This window comes from Eumetopias jubatus, unplaced genomic scaffold (assembly GCF_037043125.1).
Source record: "Eumetopias jubatus isolate StellerSeaLion01/CBP00866 unplaced genomic scaffold, mEumJub1_p1.0 scaffold_1, whole genome shotgun sequence".
Classification (NCBI taxonomy): Eukaryota; Metazoa; Chordata; class Mammalia; order Carnivora; family Otariidae; genus Eumetopias; species Eumetopias jubatus.
This window is the reverse complement of record NW_028274807.1, coordinates 110,824,317-110,845,052: the sequence shown is the minus strand read 5'-3', so window position 1 is coordinate 110,845,052 and position 20,736 is coordinate 110,824,317. Positions and strand designations below refer to the sequence as shown.

Sequence of the window (20,736 nt, the reverse complement as noted above, 5' to 3'; positions counted from 1 at the left end):
CACCTAAAATATGACAGAATTACACAAATTACAAATAAATTAGAAATTCAAAGGAAAAATAGGGTAGGGACCAAAAATGGATTCAGAAATGAGTCCAATTAAAAAATGCCTTTTGTCAGGACGGTGGGCCAGTTGTCTACACAACAGTCATCTGACCCTTCTTCCTTCTGGAAAGCCCCGATTTTGTTCTGGTAACAAGTGTCCAGCTCTCAGCCCTAGAAGATGAATCATGATTGACCTAAGAGAGTCATGGATCCCTTGCTGGACCATTCTTGTTCGAAAAGCACATCCCTATTGTTTGAGACACTGTGAGTGAAATCTCTTACTCCTGGCTGGTAGCTTCCTCCCTGAGGCATTGCTGCTATTTCTCGTTGTCTCTGAGCTTTCCAGCAGTCCACTCCAACAGGGACATTTGGTTAGAAATGACTCAGTATCCATAAAACAAAAAACAGGCCTGCACCTCAGGAAAAGCACAATATTGCTCAAACTAAGACCAAATAAAACAAGGGTTGAAAAGGGTCCATGTATTTATCCAATGGATTTAAAATCCTGCATGAAACACCAATGTAATAAAGATACTGTAATCAGCAATCCAAGCCAAATTGGCTTTCTTTTTTGACATAATTTATTAGTCACCTTCAAGTTTCATTTTCTACATGCTCCTTAAGTTAAAACATTATTCTCTGAGCCAAATGAAAGTGCATTTCACAAATTAATTTGGACAATGGGCGTGGAAAAGGTGTTCTTAGCAATCTAACCTTTGGCTTGTGAATACAGAGCCCTAAGTCTGTGAGTTGGCAGACCAGTGGGGTGGGTAGGGAAAAGGTCTAGATGGTTTCCATGTACTTTTTAAAGAAAGAATATGTGTTTTACTCTATGTATTTCTTCAGAAAAAGTGTAGGCATTCAACAGGACCGGGAAAAATCACATTCTAAAAAGGATTGTTTCCCCTTTTAACAATGACATAAGAAGAGATTCTATTTTTAGTTATAATTTTATTTTATCTAGGAATAAGACTTCTTTTTCAGTTTATCTGTTTGTCTATGTATTTATATTCAGCTTATAAAGACAAGAAACAAACATAGCACTGGTAGAATGTCTCCTTCTGTGTGCTCTCCTTGACTGCTTGAATCCATAAGCCAACGACTATTGCTGCTATATTACCAGGAATAGTCCCCCCTCCAAGCCCAAAGAAGCCCATTTACTATTTTAATGACCAGAACTTGCTAATGTGGGCATGTGAAAAGTAACCTTGGAAAGGAATGCTCTCCATACCAGGAAGTCTTTGAGAAGGCTTGAGTTCTTGCCATAACTAAAAATCTGATGATGCATTACTGATGACTTCATCCCCAAATGAAAGCTAGCTGCCTGTGTCCATAATCCTCAGGGAGAATCACACCAAGAAAAGACTAATTCGAAAATAGAATACAGGGACACTTCATTTGCTCTGTTGAATAAAATGAAGGAACCAGTCTGTGCAAGGATAGAGGATCACCTTGCATCCCCTGCTGGAAGGGCCTATGTTTCTTCTATAGCACAGAGAGCAACTGCAGTGGGCTTCACAGAGAGAAAGAAAGAAAAGAAAGGAAAAGAAAAGAAAAGAAAGAAAAGAAGAAAGAAAGAAGAAAGAAAAAGAAAAAGAAAGAAAGAAAGAAAAGAAAGAAAAGAGAAAGAAAGGGAAAAAGAAAAAGAAAAAATGCCTAATGGGGTTTTTCAGTGGGGTTCATGAATGAGGAATGTAGAAGTAAAGTGGTCTCCCCCCGTATGAGGCTTTGTGCCCCAGCAGCTTCATAAGTCATTGCACATCCTGGCTTTCTCTTTAGAGAAAGGGAACGGTTCCATTCCAGTTGATGGTGGCTTCTCTCCACTTGGTCCTGATTGCCATCTCTACTGGAGAAAACCGTCTTCTTGGTACATGTTCATCTTCATGTTGGTTCCTTTCCCAGTGATGGGAGTGAGTATCTGAGTGAGGAACAGCCAGCATTTTTTTTTTAAGATTTTATTTATTTATTTGAGAGATAGTGAGTGAGAGAGAGAACAGGGGGTTGGGCAGAGGGAGAGGAAGAAACAGGCTCCCCGCTGAGTAGGGAGCCTGACCTGGGGCTCTATCCCAGGACCCTGGTATCAGGACCTGAGCTGAAGTCAGACACCTAACCGACTGAGCCACCCAGGCGCCCTGAACAGCCAGCATTGAGGCCCTAGTCTCTTTACACCATTCCAGAGGAAGCCAGGAAGGAAGGAAAACACACAATGGGTGGGCAGGAGCTGGGCTCAGCAATCTGTGTTCCTAGAACTGGATAAGCAGAGGGGGATTCCAGTAGATGGTATGTAGAAATGCCCCATACAAAACAAGTCTGTGGTAACATGGGTTGTTGTGTATTTTGGAACATGAATATTGATAAGTTGTGTGATACGCATTCCAGCACCATGATGTGACACATAGAGCCAGGTGTAGGCCACAGAATGTTGTCAGGAAAACCAGGAGAAGGGAGAGCTCATCACTTCTCAGTGATTCTAAGAATACATTTACATTTTTGGGTAAAGGGCAAAGTAGTTTAGTGAGGTAGTCAAGAACTGGGTTCAAGAGCCAGCTTTGTCTCATATGACATTTGAGAAGGTACTTAACATCTCTCAGCCTCATTTATTCAGTTAGTAACTATTGCCTACCTCAGTTTCTTCTATGTGAAAATAGATATCATAGTATCTACCTCCTATAACTGCTGGGAGAACTTAATGGGATTACACGTATAGCTTCCAATACAGTGCCCAGAAGAGAATGCTTGCAATGCATCTGAGTTAATATAAAAAATGATGTTTTCTGGGGTGCCTGGGTAGCTCAGTTGGTTAAGCATCTGAGTCTTGGTTTTGGCTCAGGTCATGATCTCAGGGTCCTGGGATCAAGCCCCATGTCTGGCTCTGTGCTAAGCTCAGAGTCTGCTTGGGATTCTCTCTGTCCCTCTCCCTCTGCCCCCCCCCCCCATGCTCGGACATGTGTACGTGAGCGTTCTGTCTCTCTGTCTCTCTCAAATAAATAAGTAAATAAATAAATGAATGAATAAATAAAATCTTTTAAAAAAATGATGCTTTCCTCAAAGAAGAGAGTAAAGTAGGAATGATATTTTAAGGAACATATTGTCAATGTCTTCCTAAATTAAATGGCCTAATATATATCTCTCATAATTAAAGAAGAATTAGGAGCTGCACAGATAAAGGAGTCACTAAGAGACTTTTCCAGATTTAGTCATTATAACGAAAAGTTGTTTAACACCAGGCCCGCGAGGCTAAATGCCAACTCAAACATCAAGCCATCAAGCCTCCACCAGTAGAACCAAGGTACCCAATACAGACTCCCAGTCTCATTGTGTTTATTCCCTTGTCCAAAAGGCCAGTGTTTCAAGACATTAAAAATTTACTCCCAGTCTCATTGTGTTTATTCCCTTGTCCAAAAGGCCAGTGTTTCAAGACATTAAAAATGTAAAGTCATTTAAAGTTTAGTCTTTTTTACTTATGAGTTTAAATGAATATGGTTGTAGTAAATTAAACTGACCTGTGTGGTTGTCTGCCTCTCCCATTAGACCAGAACCTCTTCAGTTTTGCTGGGACTATGCCTTCATTATCATGTCTTTTCTAGTGTCTAGCACAGCACCTGGCACTTAGGAGGCCTTCAAATATCTGCACAGAAATGCACTCTCAGTTTGCTGACTAATGTCACTGGATGATCATCTGATCAGTTGTAGGATAGAATTGACCAAATGGCAGCCCCCTGCCCCAATCCCTCCATTCTTCCAGTTCTTCCCTCAGGCATTAAGTGCCTGATGGTCACAGGTAAAAGATCCCGGAGAGGGCTTTTTTGGAGATGTGATTCTTCCCCTTTTGTTGTTTCTCTTACCTAGAAGTTGTTTGTTCCTCTGTGCTACTTCTAAACCCGCTGCTCTTATTTAAAGCAGCTGTAGAATGCCCAGGTTGCCATGCTTGGGTTTAGGCCCATGGGACTCGTGCATGGGTTTCATTTCAGAACTAAAGCCTAAGCATTTCCCTGCAAAGCGAGTGTGAATTACCCACACAGTGGTGAAACATGGGCAGCCGCATCTTTCTGAGAGCACTAAAGTGCTCGGCACTTGGGGTCTGAAATGCTCACCTACTGTGAGATGCACAGGCTTGTTCTGGAGGGGGTGGCCACTGTACAGGTACAGATCAAAGTGATGCTCCGCTTTCCAGTCTGATAAGAGCTGCCTGTTCGTGCTAAAAAGGACACTGGGTTTTCCATTGATATTGCACAGCCAAATAGGTAATTTGGGGGTCTTCAGCATGCTGCCCACCTGGAAGGGGAGAGGTGAATGCAGATGAATGTATAGATTTGGCCACATCCCAGTGGATGCTGATACATCATCGTGATCAAAAAGCAGCTCAGAGGCTTTTTCTCACACTGTAGGTGCGCAGGGCACTCTGCGTGCAGTGAGATCTGAAGTGAAGGCTTCGTCTCGAGGGAGTTTACATGTACGAAGGCTGTGGTGTAGTGGGGATGCTGCAGTGTGGGGATGGCCTCATGGAGGACGTGGAGCCACCTCAGTTTGGCATGGAAGTTAAGTAGAGAATAAATAAACTGAAACATAAGTGTAGCAGTGGAATAAAAGAACTTCAATTTATCTTCGTCATTGACTGGTATATTTACTCCTATGCCCAAGGTAGGACAATATTTCATTTGGCAGGTGGTCAGACTTCTGGAAACACTAACCATTTAGTATATAGGAAAAAGAGAATATTTAGAATATAGAAATATAGAATATTTTGAATGGAGGGAAGAGCTCCTGGGAAATGAGGGGAAAACACAGACATACATACAAACATTCATACACAGACACACATATCTGCATGTTAACACGCACATCAGATCTGAAGATGTACTGAGAGTGGAGCATACTAGTTTAGCATTACAATAATAATATTAAGTTTGCTCTTTTAATTAGTTTATCTAGCTTTTCCCCTCAACTATCATTTCGGCTTGAATTCCCATGACTAGTGAATTAGACTGATAAAAGTACCACTTTGAGAGGTACCTTCCGGCGTCATGATATTACAGTGCATTTCCATTTATGATATCTACCATTTTGTTTAAAGAGACAGGAAAGCACATATTTCTTAAAAGATTTCCATCAAAACTTATTAATGTTAAAAACTAATTTCTACGTAGAGAAATAACCATGAACTACATAGAAACAAACCAACAACAACATCATTTTCATGTGATGCCGGGGAGAGCTACTGGACCCTCAGCCTTGGCGTGCCTTCCCGTAATGGAAGGATCCAATTCTGGTTCTTTTCTCCATCAGTCCTTAGACTTGTCCTGTGTGTTCAGGAACAGATTCTATTTTATGGAAAATCCAGCTTTGAAAAATTATCACGTCTCATAAACCCAAGTATTAAAGGCTAATAACTTGACATTTTGATTTCTCAATAGTTCTATTCAAATCTCTTCATTTTGCTTTAGTTTAAATTCTTCAGTTGTGGGTGAGTGGGTGAATCAGAAATGCTTTTGTCTTTAAGATTTTCACTTTCGGCTACCATAGAAAAATTTTATTACTGTGTTTGAAAGACACAAACTCTGTTTTAGTTAGTAGTTTAAAAAGGGGGTGTAAGCCTAGCACCTCAATTTGAACATGCTCATAGTGGGTGCAGGATTTGCTTATCTACTCACACTAGAATTAGCCCCTCTGGGCTGAGTATAAATATGAGCATCTCACATATCAAACGGGCAAGTCGCCCACTGGCTACCTCTGAAATAAAACACAGAGGATATGCCATGGAAGCCAACGAATGTGTTTACGTTCCAAGAATCCACCCACAAGTTCCAAATAACATTGTAACCATTCATTGGTTATAAAATAAGCACTTTCTTTCTTAGGCCTTCTTGCCATGGCACCTCGTATACTAAGGTTAGATGTAATCAAAATATGATCTGTGGGACATGGAATTATTAAGGTTGGAAAACTTGGATAAACTAGGAAATTTAGGGCCGTTTTGGAATAAAATGTCGCTTCTTTTGAAATGCAAAAGAATTGAATTTGGGCCGATTTTCAACCAATGGAAATTCCTGTAAATTACGTCTGGGTGGATGTAATAGAATATAGACATGTCTGATATTGTTTCACAGAGTTTTTGTAACAGAGGCAAAATTCAACTGGCACTCAGGTAACTGCGAGGTGCTGACACCACACTATTGTTACTTTCTGCAACAACGCAACAGTTTTCTCTTCTGAACCCAAAGCTACTCAAGATTTTATTAGAGTAGGAGGAAGATAAAGTAGTTATAAATACAACAATCTCTTCTATACAGAGACTGCACACTGAGCAGGCAGAGCCTCACTTGCCTTCAGAGATTCCAGTGGAAAGGAAAATGTCATGCATGACTGTCAAGGCAGTTTGGCTATTAACTCTAAGCGGCAAGCCTTAAGATTGCAGCTGAGAATACACCTGGTTTAAAGTGGGGCCTGCAAAAACAAAACGAAGCATCTCTCAACTGAATGCGGCCAAATATTATATCCCCTTTTTTTCTTAGTACACCACATCATGTGTTTGGAACTCTCAGTTAAAAATTTGTACTGCTTTTGGGTAGTAGACAGTGTATCAGCTAACCTCCACCCCCAAAAGCCACATTCTAAATATGTTTTATTGGTGAGATTCCCCCAATGCAGAAGTTGTGCATGTTGCCTCGCGTTGCCATGGTAAAAAAGGAAATTAACTTGTGATACAGTAGTGCTATAAATAAAATACCTTTCTCCTTAAGTTCACTCATTGTGTAATAAGCCCAGTGTTACATGCAGCAATCAAGCCTTCCATAACATGTATCATTTAAGCCAGTGTAAAACTATAAGGACAGGAGGAAGGATGGACAAATTCTAAACACTACAGGGCAAGGATTGAGTCCATGTAATTCTTTTTTTTTTTTTTTTTTTGCCATCTAGAACAATGGTGCTTAGAATGTGCCTTTGCATAATGAGCTTGATATTGCAAGTCCCAAGGGCCCAGTTTGGTAATGGGAACAGGAGAAAGGTGTTGGAGATTTGTGCTTTCTTCCCTGATTTCTGGTGACGATTCGCGTGCATAACTGTGAAGGGTCTGGCTCTCTTCTCTGCACCTGCAACACAGAGTTGATGTAACTTCCCTCGGCGAGTTTGCAGGTATGTTGTCATGTTTGCAGGGTGCGACCTCAGCAATTTGGTGGGGAGAGCGCCGTGGGTGGAGCTTCACGTGGTACTTTTATGGTTGGATTTCTTCCTACGAGTCTCTTTAAAGGGAATTTAAAGAGGGAAGAGGGTACGGCTGGGATGGTGGTGTGCTCTGTGGGGGGCTACCAGGGGAGTAATTCCAGCAAGACCTAAATGGCTTCAGTCCCTTCTAAAAATCAGAGTTGATTTTTCTGCTTGGTGGCAGGTGCAAAGATAATGCAAACCTCCTAAGGCTTTCCAGATGGTGTTAGACTCAAACTGCTTTATGTTCTCACTTAGGTATTGGAACCTCACACTCAAACCTGTACCTTCAAATAGAAAAGTGATGGGAGGCTTCAAAATAGTGCCGAAGCTTGTGGGTAGCTGGCTGTGTTCCGTGGGAACTGTCAGTCTGTTGGGCTCTGGGGGGCTTGCCATGGCATCTAATGAGAACTCCATTTTTTTCTTTTTTTAAATCTCACCCACTGAGCTGTGACATTGGGACTGAAAGACGTGTATTTTTGCAGTCTCTGCAATTTTATCCCAGAGTAAGAAGAGATTTACTTTAGGAAGACAGATACAGCATTATAGGAGGGTTTTCACCTGGACAGCAGAATCTGTTAGCACATTGGGTTTCTTTTGAACTCCAAAACTTTTCTTATATTAGATTATTATCAGTGGATACACATAATCTTCTGATTTGCAGTGCTCACCCTAGGCAGGAGCCCCTACATACCCACACAGCACTTAAGTACCCAGTTGGCACGTTCAGGAGTCCTGTGTGGAGGAGTAACCCTGCTCAGAGCAGAAAGGAAGGGGTTTGACCGTGGCGGTCTTCAATCCAGTGATATAGAGAGCACTGTTCTGGAACCACATCTAGGTCCTTCTGAGCAGGCGTATGCTCTGCAAGGTATTTCAGTTCTATGATAGAATACTATGAGGCTTCTGGATACACTGTGGTCACGTGTGTCTTCTGTTAGCACGTCTCTCAGTGCCACTGAGCTTGTCCTTCGGCCATATACTTGACAGACATGGTCTGCCAAACCAGCAGGTGAAGGGGGGCAGATCTTTTCAGAGGGTGTGCCCCAAGTACGTGTTGTTCACAATCAACTCAAACTCATGACTGCTTTAGAAGTCTAGTGACTCATGACTAACCTAGAAGTCAATGTACAAAGTTCTAGCTTATTGAGTCATGCCTTCTAAAACCTAGCCATGGTATTGCCACCATCTAAATGTTACAGTCTAGGGCGCCTGGGTGGCTCAGTCGCTTAAGTGTCCAACTCTTGATTCCAGCCCAGGTCATGATCTCAGGGTCCTGGGATCCAGCCCCGCTTCGGGCTCTGTGCTCGGTGGAGAATCTGATGGAGGATTCTCTCTCTTTCCCTCTGCCCCTCCCCCTGCTCACAAAAGTGCTCTCTCTCTCTCTCTCAAATAGAAATAAATAAATCTTTAAAAATAAATAAATGTTAGAAGGGTGCCTGGGTGGCTGAGTCAGTTAAGTCTTTGCCTTCAGCTCAGGTCATGATCCCTCCCACACCCCACTCGTGCTTGCTCGCTCTCTCTCATGTTCTCTCTCTCAAATAAATAAATAAAAATCTTTAAAAATAAATAAATAAATGTATGTTAGAGTCTAACATCAGTGTACCTATAACAGATATTACAGATGACATGATACAAACCTACATCTATATGTAAATATATAGGTACAATAGATTATAAAAGCACTTACGATAGCGTATAATTCTAAGAACTGGCATTTTGTATTGATCACCTTATCAGAGGACAAGAAAAGATGGTAGTGACAGACAGTGTTGCCCAGTGGGCAGAACCTGGGCTCTGATGCAGGTGGATCTGGTGTCCTAACACAGGCTCTGACACCTCGCTGGTGGCCGAGGGCAAGTGCCTGAACCTTGCTCAGTCAGGATTTTCTCAGGTCTAAAATTAATGGTCAAACAACAGACACTGGACTAAAACTAACACTTCTACTTTTGAGTGGAAGTGGGGATTAAATGAAATAAGGTATCGGTGCAAATGAATGGCTCGGAGAGAGCCTAGCACATAGTGTCTGCTCTGTTAACGCTATAGTGAGTAAATAAGCCTCGTATAGACTCCCTTTAATTCCCATCTTCAGGGCTGGTGAAAAATATATGTAAAATTATATATATATATATATATATAGAGAGAGAGAGAGAACATAATTATAGATATAGTTATTTGAATAATACAGAATGAGTTATGGATTGCTTTTTGTCCCCAAATAATGAGCGGATATAGAAAGAATTAAAAAAGCCCCTTCCGATAAAAAACTTTACATGTGTATGTGTATATATCTAACATATTCATATATCTCAGCAGTTCAAGTAAGAGAACCAACTGCCAACCAGTATTTGCTCTTTAATACATTTGTTCTGAAACCAAACTCCAAGTGCATGACAGAGACAACATAATAAACATCCTCGGGGTTTCAAGCTATTAGTGTACAATTGCAGGCAATTTTCACTGAGGGCAGGATTCATGGGAGTCTCCCTGGAGAGAGAACACTGAGTCCAAGACGGAAGGATGAAAAGTCACATGAGTCCCTTTTCGAAAAGACAGAAGCATTGTAGATGTGACTTCTATGTAGATTTTAAAGCTAACGTGGGCAGTTTCCCTGCTTTGCCCCATTTCCAATTTATGAGCAAGCATTTGCATGGTGGTCCTGTTGTCTGGTCCATTTTGCCCCATTAGTCACTTTCTCAGTAGGAAAGCTCTTATTTGTTACCTCATGCCTTGGCCTTTTGGCTTGCTTTAAAGGTCCTGACAAACATCCACTTTATTACCAGAGGATATTTTAGGCGCTGCAGGTAATTTTCTTTAAAGCATGATTTAGCAGCTCTACTGGTCTGAGCTGACTTGTGTAGAAAGAAATGTGTTCCAGAGGAAATGGTAGCACTGGATCTCTGGGAATTCTTGACTCTTTGAGGCACACATTCTCCTTCTCTCAGTCCCTCTCTCCCTTTTTGTGGCATTTTCTTTAACATCGTCCCTTTTCTCAGAGCCCCTTAGTAGCTATGAAGCAAACGCCTACTTAATTTTAATTTAAGGTAAGGTCTGAGACTTTTCCCTTAAGCCTTGCAGATGTTTACAGGAGCAGAAAGCTGTCAACCTTTCTGATATGGCTTGAAAGACGATATTCTTTCTTGTAATGCTTGTTGCAATAGCTAGTTTTCCAATTCTACACACATGGATTTAATCAGTTAGGTCTAATGAGTTTCTGCCCTTCCTTTATTTTTTTAAAGATTTTATTTATTTATTTGACAGGGAGAGGCACAATGAGAGAGGGAACACAAGCAGGGGGAGTGGGAGAGGGAGCAGCAGGCTTCCCGTGGAGCAGGGAGCCCGATGCGGGGCTCGATCCCAGGACCCTGGGATCGTGACCTGAGCTGAAGGCAGATGCTCAACGACTGAGCCACCCAGGTGCCCCTCTGCCCTTCCTTTAAAGCATTAGTTCAACCAAGGCAATTTTGTCCCCCCAGAGAATATTTGGCAAGGTCTGGAGACATTTTTGGTTGTCACATCGAAGGGCAGAACTATAGGCATCCGGCGGACAGAGGCCAGGGATGCTGCTAAACATCCCACAATGCACAGGACCGCTCCCACCACAAAGACATTATCCGGTCTAAAATGTCGAGGTTTCTAAACCTGGCTGCCCATGAGAATCACTTGTGGGCTTTAAAATTCTAATGCTCAGTTGCTCTCTAGACCAAATAGAATAGAGTCATTGGCTAGGACTGGCTATGAAATTGCAGCCCAGTGCAAAATGAAAACGCGGGGACCCTTACTCAAAAATTAGTAAGAATTTTAAGATGATGACAGTAGAGCATTAGACTAAGGGCAGGGCTTTCTGAGTGTTGGGGACCTGTGTGCCCACACAGATCTTCCACACATGAAGCTGACGGCGTTCTGGGGGATGACCTGGGCATTGGTAGTTTTAAAAGCTCTCAAAGCGGGCCAACAACTTTAAGGGACACCTCGCTAAACAAAATATACAGATGACAAGTGAGCATATGCAAAGATGTTCCACATCACATATTATTGAGGAAATGAAAATAACAATGAGATACCACGGTACACCTATGAGAATGGCCAAAATCCAGAATGCTGACAGCATCAAATGCTGGTGAGGATGTGCAGTAATAGGAACTCTGACTCATTGCTGGTGGGAATGCAAGAATGTACAGCCACTTTGGAAGACAGTTGGGCAGTTTCTTACAAAACTAAACACTCTTACCATATATCCAGCAATCATGCTCCCTGCTATCCATCTAAAAATGTTTAAAACCTACATACACATAAAAATCTGCACACAGATGTTTATAGCAGCTTCATTCATAATTGCCAAAACTTGGAAGCAACCAAAATGTTTTTTGTAGGTGAATGGACAAATAAACCCTGGTACATCAACGGAATATTACTTAGTCAATGGAATATTATTCAGTATTATAAAGAAATGAGCAATTGAGCTGTGAAAAGACAGGGAAGAGCCTTGAACTTATATATTACTAAGTGAAAGAAGCCAATCTGAAAAGGCTACATACTGTATCATTCCAACCAGATGACATTCTGGAAAAGATAGAACTATGGAGACAGTAAAAAGATCAGTTGTTGCTTGGGGTTGCAGCATGGAGGACTTTTAGGGCAGTGAAACTGCTCTGTATCATGTAATAATGGTGGACACACGTCGTTATACATTTGTCCAAATCCATACAATGTACAACACCAAGATGGTAATGTCAACTATGGACTTTGGATAATCATGATGTGTCAATGTAGGCTCATCAATTGTAACAAATATGCCATTCTGGTGGGAGATGTTGATAATGGGGGAGACTATGCATGTGTGGGGGCAGGGAATATATGGGAAATCTTGGTACCTTCCGCTTAATTTTGTGGAGGAAAAAAAACTAAAAAATAAAGTCAATTAAAAAACCAAACCCTCCAGGTGACTTCAGTGTGCAGCCAGTGCTGAGAGCACGGTTCTCCGTCATTTATCATCTATCTCCTTCCCCGAACATTCAGTGTGTGTGTATGTACTGGCCCATGTGTGACTCATCTTTGTATCTGGATACAGAGCCTCACAATTAGATGATCAATGAACATGGCCTTTATCATCCATTCTAAACTTATATGTGTACAGGTCACCCTGGCTTCCCAGCAGGCTTTGGCATTCATACTCTTGTTTGCTCTTCGCATCAGTCCCGTGGTTGCAGAGCAGGTGTGAGGACACTAGTCTGAGATGAGGAAACCGGTGTAGAGAGAGTAAGTGACTGGCCCAAGTCACACCCCTGTGAGGGGGCCGGGCAAAGCCTCCAACCAAGTCTCCTGGTTTTCAGGTCAGGGCCGCTTCCTGCGTGTTACAGAATCCCCCTCACTTTTATTCCGGGTTTCCAAAGTGTGGCACAAAAGTGCCATTTGGTGGCATGTGGCAGGAAAGCCAGTGGCGCTGTGTAAGCTTTAAAACAAAACCTGTTTATTTACTTCTTTGAGTATGTGTTAGGAAAAAAAAACAGTGAGCGTGTTAAGTCCATGGCTTGTATTACTGCTGCAGAAATGGTTACATGCAAATTTTTAAAGTGAGTTGATTTAAAGAAAAATATTAATCAAATAATAGCAGAGTGTGCTGCAGGTGTGGAGCGACGACAAAGCTGTGAATTACCTACGCAAATGACTGAAATGCGAGAAACGCTGTTTCGAATCTTTGTAGTTTATAATGAGAATAGAGTGAAATCCTGTGAAAGAGCTTTGTAATCATAGACAAAGCAGTCAAATTACGATTGTGGCTTTTGTGCCCCGGCTCCTTGAAATTTGCCCCTGGTGTATCCTCCCGGTGTATCCTGCCATTTTTCCCCAGACTAAGTCTTGGCCTATTACCATGCTGGGAGAGGTACGGAGTGCTTGACCATGAACATCAGGTGAGAGTGTGTGGTTGAAAAAAAAGGAGAAAAATATGTAAACTGAAATCTATAGTTCCTTTCTTTGGGTGGCTTTGTTTTCATAGTTATTATAGATCTATCAAATTCTAAGATGAGTTCCCAGTTTGGAACCAAGTGATCTGGAATTTTATAACAATAACAAGTCCCTTCTCTGTCCAGGGTATATTCAAAGTACGGTCTTTCATGTTCATGCAGTGGAACTCTTTGCCTCCTAAATATGATGAAGGACATATCTTCGTTGACACATACAGATAATGTGTTAAGTGATAGAAATTGGGTTTCCAAAGAGTAGCATAGGACATATTTATATAAGAAAGAAAAAGAGAAGGACGCATTGCTGAAAGGATTGACCCCTGGGTGATGGGAATGGGTTCATTTCTTTTACTTTTAGCTTCTCTGCCACTTCTCATTTTTCTATGATGGGCCTAGGTTTCAAACTCAAGGAATAATAAGTAAACTTTAAACAGGCCTGTATGTGGGGCGCGTGGGTGGCTCAGTTGGTTAAGCGACTGCTTTCGGCTCAGGTCATGATCCCAGAGTCTTGGGATCAAGTCCCGCATCCGGCTCCCTGCTCAGCGGGGAGTCTGCTTCTCCCTCTGACCCTCTTCCCTTTTGTTCTCTCTGTCTCTCACTCTCTCTCTCAAATAAATAAATAAAATCTTTAAAAAAAAAATAAACAGGCCTGTATGCAAAATGTACTTAATTCTGCTACGGTCAAACTCTACTTCTCTGGTGCCCTCAGGTACATGATTTGTAGGTATAACGAGATGCGGATTTCATGCATAAGGCATTGTGGCTGGAGCCAAGAACAGGAGGGAAGGTGAGTGAAACTCTGGATATGAAAGGATCTTCTAAAGCCTGAAGTCTTGTGCCCACGAAAGGGATTTTGAGCTGAACTGGGAGAGTGAAGGACAGGTCAGGGCACTGAGCAGCAAGGCCCTCATTTACTGCTGGTGGTTGGGAGAGGTTGGGGCCGGGGAAGGACTGGGGGTGGGGGGGAGTTGTCAGCATCCTACTGAATTACATCCCAGCTAATTTCATGGCCACTCCAGAGAAGCCTGGCTTTTCCCAGAACCCACCTTGCCTTGCCTGGGTTTTAGGATGGAGATCTTTGTGAAAATATCACAGAAGCATCTTTGATTTGTGGTTTGGGGTGCGTGTATTTGCTTTCTCACCCTCTCTCCTGTTTATTTCTGCAGAATCACATCTTACTTAATTCTCTGCTTATGTTTTTCAACGGCACATTCTACTTTCTGAAGGTTGTCAGAGGTTGTAAATCCCCTGAGCTGGAAATCATTTTGAGAGGAGTTTCATGGAGGGGGGGGGTAGGGGGCTTTTTTTTCCCCAGTGATTTTTTTTTTTTAAGCTTCAAGCAATAGATTGAAAATATGCATTCATTTGCATAAACAAAGGATTGGGAAGATACCCATGGGCTGCTGACAGAATTGATTTCTGAGAAGGAGGCCTGTAGCTGGATGGGGATAAAGGATGTTTTCCTTTCATCTGTATATTTCAAGTATTGTTTTCCAAAAAAGTTATTTGCCTCTTACTTATATTACCTGTACTCTATATACATAAAAATGCATACAATAAAACCTGAAGCAAATACAGTAGACTTAGATATTTACATTGAGAGTCTGAGAGTCTCTCTGCTTGTGTATGTGTATGTGGTGGGTGGGAGGTGTGCAGGAATATAGTAAAGGAAAAAGTTAGCTCAGATTTTTTGTTGTCTTAATATAGAGACTGAAAAAAAATATCAAAGCACTGACACTCTGGTTGTGTGGTTGCAAATCAGAACACACTCACCTGCGAAAGCCTGTCATCCTCTGTGGCATCCTTATACCACTGCAAATACCCGACGTCACTGCGGGTCAGGACTCCATGTAATATTTCTTGCGACTTTCCCTTCTGATAGCCATTAAAGACATTTGGACTTGCTCTTCCGGTTAGAATCATGTTCAAAACTGCCTAGATGATATAGTTTACAAATGTTTACATTTTAGGTAGCAATGACAGAAGGACTTAATTTCTTTTTTCTTTTAATAATCACTGAAAAATTACCAGTTTTACTTAAAAGAATGAAATGACATAATATCTAATTCGGGAAAAACAGGTCATCAACATTTGGGAGGGTTAACACAGAACTTGAGTGACTTTGTTTCTTGAGCCAATAGCCCATAGATCCTCACGTGCCCCACTCAGATCTTATTGCCCTTCTTCCCTTTCCATTTCGTTTAAACTCTGCTTTTCCGTAGTTGTGATTTTAGTACGCTCAGCTGTTATTATAGTACTTTTCTTTCCCTTACTGGGGATTCCTGGTGGGTCTTGTCAGGGTATTTTCTAACGGGTCTGTAGAATTGCAGGGATGTGGGGCTCTCAGAGGTAAACTGGGAAGACCGTGGTAGAAGTTGGAAGGTAGACTCTGATAACAAACTCAGGGGAGCATCTTCTTAGTCTTTCAAAGATAACTCGATCACTCTTCACTTCAGGAGAGAATATGCTTAATTGAAAAGAAAAAAAAAAAAGCCTAATTCAGATTCTACAATAGAAAGGCAAAGTCTCCCAACCTACCTGCCTGCACAGGAAGCCCCCAGCACTTGGTTGTAACAGATGAGTGGTGGAGGCATCTAGGTCCTTCTGAAGCCTGCAGAATGCGAGACGCCATCAGCCTTCAGTCAGAGACAATGACTGCACCAGGAACCTGCAGCCTATCCTTCCTCCGCCTCCCAACACAGAGCAGCAGTTGAGTGGGTTTGCTTAGTCACTGTCCCTCCCGTGTGCCTTGCACCTTTTTTTCTCTCACCAGAAAAGTTTCTGGGATGGAGGCTGCAGAGGTGGTGGGAAAAGCTAGGAATGCAATTGGGGGAAGCTGCTGATAAGGGAGAAGGCTGAAGTGACAGACTCACATGTGTGCTCTGTGTGGGTGCCAGGCACAGTGGAGAAACTATTTGCTCCGAGTGACAAGGGACGCTTGGCTTAGGGCAGTGACACATGACCACTCCGGGGAGTGCCGGCCAAAGACTGAGTTGAACAGACTGTTCAAGTGGAAAATACCAGTTTGGGGGTGAAGCCCATTTCCTGACTGCAGAAGGGCAACCTCTACTGTTTCACCGGGAAGCAGGCCTCGCAGTCCTACCCTGGACCATGTGAAGTCAAAGTGGAATGGGGCTCCAGGTCTCACCCAGGGAGAGGTGCTGAGTACTGGTGTGTGAGCTGTAATGTGTTCTTGAAGGTACCTATTCGCAGGACTGGAGGTCATGCCCTTCTGTGAATAGGAACCAAAAACTTGGGTCAAGCGCGATGAGTGCCTTGGTGGCATCAGATATGATTCAGGGCAGCGTTGCCCAAAGTGTGGCATGATTTAAAAAAAAAATTTATAGTGATGTGCTTAATACATTTTTCTTTAGTACAACAAATACATGATTAAAAGGATGTGGATGTTTAGGAAGAAGTTAATATGTAAATATGTGTTGATTTAAAGAAAACTGTTAGGCAAAGAATAACACAGACCACAAAAATGTGGTGACGTTCTGCAAAAGACAAGTGTTAGGAACACTGCTTCCGGGCTTGTAACTCTTCCTTCCTAGAGGCTCTCTATCTCTCTCTGACTCTCAAGAGTTTACCTTCCTTTCAGAGCCCAGAAGTTCTTCTAAGAAGCCTTCCTTGACTAGTCTGTCTGCTGGGGACCCTTCCTCCTCTGGAATCCCCTAAGACTCCTTGTCTTTATGCCTCATTTGGTACATGAAATACCACCCGCACCATGCCTGGTATCTCTGTGTATAACTCCTGTCTTTCCCAGACTGGACCCTGCAGGTCAGGCCATCTCTTCTTTTATTTGTATTTCCCATGGTGCCAAGAACAGGGCTTTGCATATCATAGAAACAAAATAAATATCTGTGGATATATCTTATTGTGCACATAAATAATAAAATGTTTTTTTATTATGAAAATCACACAAAGAAGCTTTGGTGTTAACTGTCGATATTTATAACCACCAGGAGAAGGAAGCCACCACCGTCCTAGAAAAGCAGATTCAAACCTTCCTGATGACATCCACTCACCCATCAGTATGGCCAAACCGACTACAGAAAAGGATGAATCGACAGAAGAGCATCCACTAGAAAAAAAAATGTACTCCTGTTCCCAATAGGGCATGAAAATATTTTCCAACACAAGAATACCTCGCTTATGTGATCACAGAGCTACAGGAAATGCCCGTGCAAATATTTGTTGAATTTACCTTTCAAATGTTCTGGAGAAGATGAGGCTGTAAAGAAACAAGATGACACCGGGGCTTCCTTCCCCTTTGAACTGTTTGGGGGGACAAAAATAAAAAGCATGTTTGGCTAAAAGCAATGCAGCTATGGATATCTCTTGGCATTAATTCAAGGGTTTATAGCCCAAGAAGCTAGAAAAGCTGCTGATAGGACAGTTTTCCAGAGTCATCTTCACTCTCAAATGCATCCTTCATTGTTTCAGGTCTGCCCGCGGCACTGTCCTTCTCTTGCCTTTTGACCCCCTTTTCCTTCCTCCATTTCTCTCACATGGCTGTCTTTGAATCATGGCTAAGATGTAGTGTAATTTTCCTCTCCATTTTTCCGGCGTCCATCCTAGCCCAGGCCCTCTGTGTGCTCTCGGCTGGCCCGCTTCCCAGCCTCTCCTCGGTTGGGGCATCCCTCCCTCCTCGTTGCCCCAGGGCAGCAGAGATGCTCTGTGGAAATAGCTTTGGAGTTCTACAGATCTAGGTTCAAAGCCAGTTCTACTCTTACTCTCAGTTACTGACTTGCTTGAGTTTCAATTTCCTCATCTGCAATTGCAGATAAACTGCAGGTCTGTTGCAAAAGTTAAATGACATCATGCACGGTACCTGCCTTAGCGCTTGGAACGTGCTAGAATCACAGCACAATTAGTATCTGTCCCTCTTTAAGGCACTTCTCCCCTGTCTCTTCTCTTGCCCATGTTATTTTTTTCTGCTCACGATTTTCCAAAGGTGCCCTGTGATCTCCAGGATCCAATCCAAATTGCCCAAGCAACATTCAGGTAGTAGGCCTTAGCTTTATGTCAATTCTCTGCCTGCTGAAAAGTGCTCCTTGGCTGGCTTTCAAGGTTCCCGGGGTTAAAGCCTCTCCTTTAAAGGCACTATATCAGGAAGGCTTCTGCTAAAATGCAGGTGCTTTCCCTTTTATGGATTAATTTGTCCCCTTCCCGCGCTGTGACCTGGCAGAGGCAGGACCCTCAGGCAGAACAAACTCGTGTGTGGGAGCCAGGCAGGAACCCAAATGGGTGTCCTGCGGAGTGTGAGAGAAACGGGGTGGCGGCGGGGGGGTAGTGTAGGTGGGCCCTGAGGCAAACTGGGGATGCTGGCGTATTAGTTTCCTATTGCTTCCTATTACTCCCGGGACAAATGACCACAGACTTGGTGGCGTAAAACAACACAAATCCATTGTCTTATAGTTTGGGAGGTTTGAAGTCCAACATGGGTGTCACTTCTTGGGTTTGATTCAAACTGCTGACAAGCCTGTGTTTCTTCTGCAGGCTTTATGGGCCATGCTGTTCACTTCCTTTTTCAGCTTCTATTTATTTGAGAGAGAGAGAAAGAGAACATGAGTAAAGAGGAGGGGCAGAGGGAGAGGGAGAAGCAGGCTCCCCGCCGAGCAGGGAGCCGGATGCAGGGCCCGATCCCAGGACCCCGGGATCATGACCTGAGCCAAAGGCAGACGCTTAACGACTGAGCCACCCAGGCACCAAAAAGTCTGGGTTTTTATGTGGAATGTCCCGATTGTTTTTGACAGATGCTGAGTCCAGTTCTTAAAAATACAACATGGTGTGGGCTACTGCTGCAGATCATATATGATGGGTGTATTCGTTTCCTAGGACTGCTATAACAAATCGCCAGAAATCTGAATGGCTTAAAACAATACGAATTTATTCTGGCACAGTTACGGAGGCTAGACATCTGAAATCAAGGTGTCAGAGCATGGCCACACTCTCGCTGAAGGCCACAGGGAAGGATCCTTCCTTGCATCTTGTAGCTTCTGGTGGCTTCTGGCAAGCCCTGGAGTGGGGTGGCTTGTGGGCTGCATCACTCCGATCTCTGCCTGCATTATCACATGGTGTTCTCCCTGCGTGTCTGTGTCTGTGTCCAAATCGCCCTCTTCTTCTTCTAAAGATACCAGTCACTGGAGTAGAGCCGACCTTAGTCCAGCATGTCTTCTTCTTAACTCGATTACATTTGCAAAGACCTCCTTTCCAAATAAGATCACCTCCACAGGCACTGGGGGTTATGACTTGCACATACCTTCTTGGGGGATGAAATTCAGTCCATTACAACAGGTCTTGCTATCCACATGTAGCCATCAGACTTTGATCTTGAGATTTCCATCTCAAGATGGGACTCAGGAATGGGACATAGGACTGGTGCATCTTGAATGGGCTTTGGTAAAGGTCTGGGATGGGGGTTCATCGCAATGGGCAGTCCCTGGTCAGGGTGCCCTTGAGAGGTGCATCAGGCGTGGTGCGAGCGCTGCCCCAGAGCGGCTGTGGTGACAGTCAGCACGGGTCTGTCTGACCCCAGTAGCCCCCCTGTCCCTGTGCCATGCTCGCCCACGCCCCGTGGTCTGCCTCTGCTTTGGGCCTGTATTACTGATCCGAGCTTGACTCTCAGGCTTTAGTGTGTATAGTTGCAGGTCTGATCCTCTGATTCTCAACTCTGGCTACACTGAGGAAGCCCTTGCAGATGGGGGGAGGGGTCCTTCCTAGTGAATCAGATTACCCCAGGGCTGAGTTGAGCAGATGGAAGACAAAGAGGAAAGGGTTTGCCTCTCTTTGCTGGAAGGCACGTTTCTTATAGGGTCCTCTCTATCTGTGTCAACCTGTTAAACCTCTCCTGCCCACAACAAAGAGTCCCCTAAGCAGGCTTCTAACTTAATATTTCATGCCAGGTATTTAAAATCTGTCATACGGGTTTTCTTAGTTAATTTATATGGAGGCTGTCACAAATAACCATAAATTTAGTAGCTTAAAGAATACAAATTTTGAAACTCCTATAACACTGTATGTTAACTATGCTGGAATTAAAATTAAACACTTAACAAAACAAAATATAATACAAATTTATTATCTTACCGTTCTAGAGGTCAGAAGTCCAAAATGGGTCTAACTGAGCCAAAATCGAGATGTCAGCAGGCCTGCTAGAGGCTCTGGGGGAGAATCTGTTTCCCTGCCTTTTACAGCTTCTGGTGTCCCTGCCCCCCACCCCCCCACTTCCATCTTCAAAGCCAACGGTAGCAGGTGACACTTTTCTCCCATCACACCCTCTGACTTCCTCTTCTGTCTTCTTCTTCCACATCTCAGGACCCTTGTGATTACATTGGGCCTACCTGGGTAGTCCAGAGTACTCACCCTATTTTAAAGCATTGTCATGTACAGAATTGTTGAATCACTTTGTTGTGCACCTGAAGCTAATATAACATGGTATGTCACCTATACTTAAATAACACAAATTTTTAAAAAAATGAAAAAATAAAGTCAGCTGATTAGCAACCTTAATTCCCCTTTTC

The 20,736-nt window shown here is 43.0% G+C and overlaps 1 protein-coding gene across 1 annotated transcript in view; it reads right to left on the bottom strand.

Annotated features, from left to right (window-relative positions):
- Positions 1–1,819: 1,819 nt before the first annotated feature.
- Positions 1,820–20,736, bottom strand: part of MINDY4B (MINDY family member 4B) — a 34,853-nt gene continuing 15,936 nt past the window's right edge. Inside the window, exons 8-12 of the mRNA XM_028103085.1 lie at positions 17,418–17,488; positions 15,749–15,821; positions 14,984–15,145; positions 4,139–4,319; positions 1,820–1,962 (exon numbers count right to left, since the gene is read on the bottom strand). Coding sequence (XP_027958886.1) covers positions 1,820–1,962; positions 4,139–4,319; positions 14,984–15,145; positions 15,749–15,821; positions 17,418–17,488 — 630 coding nt within the window. The remainder of the gene's footprint in view (positions 1,963–4,138; positions 4,320–14,983; positions 15,146–15,748; positions 15,822–17,417; positions 17,489–20,736) is intronic.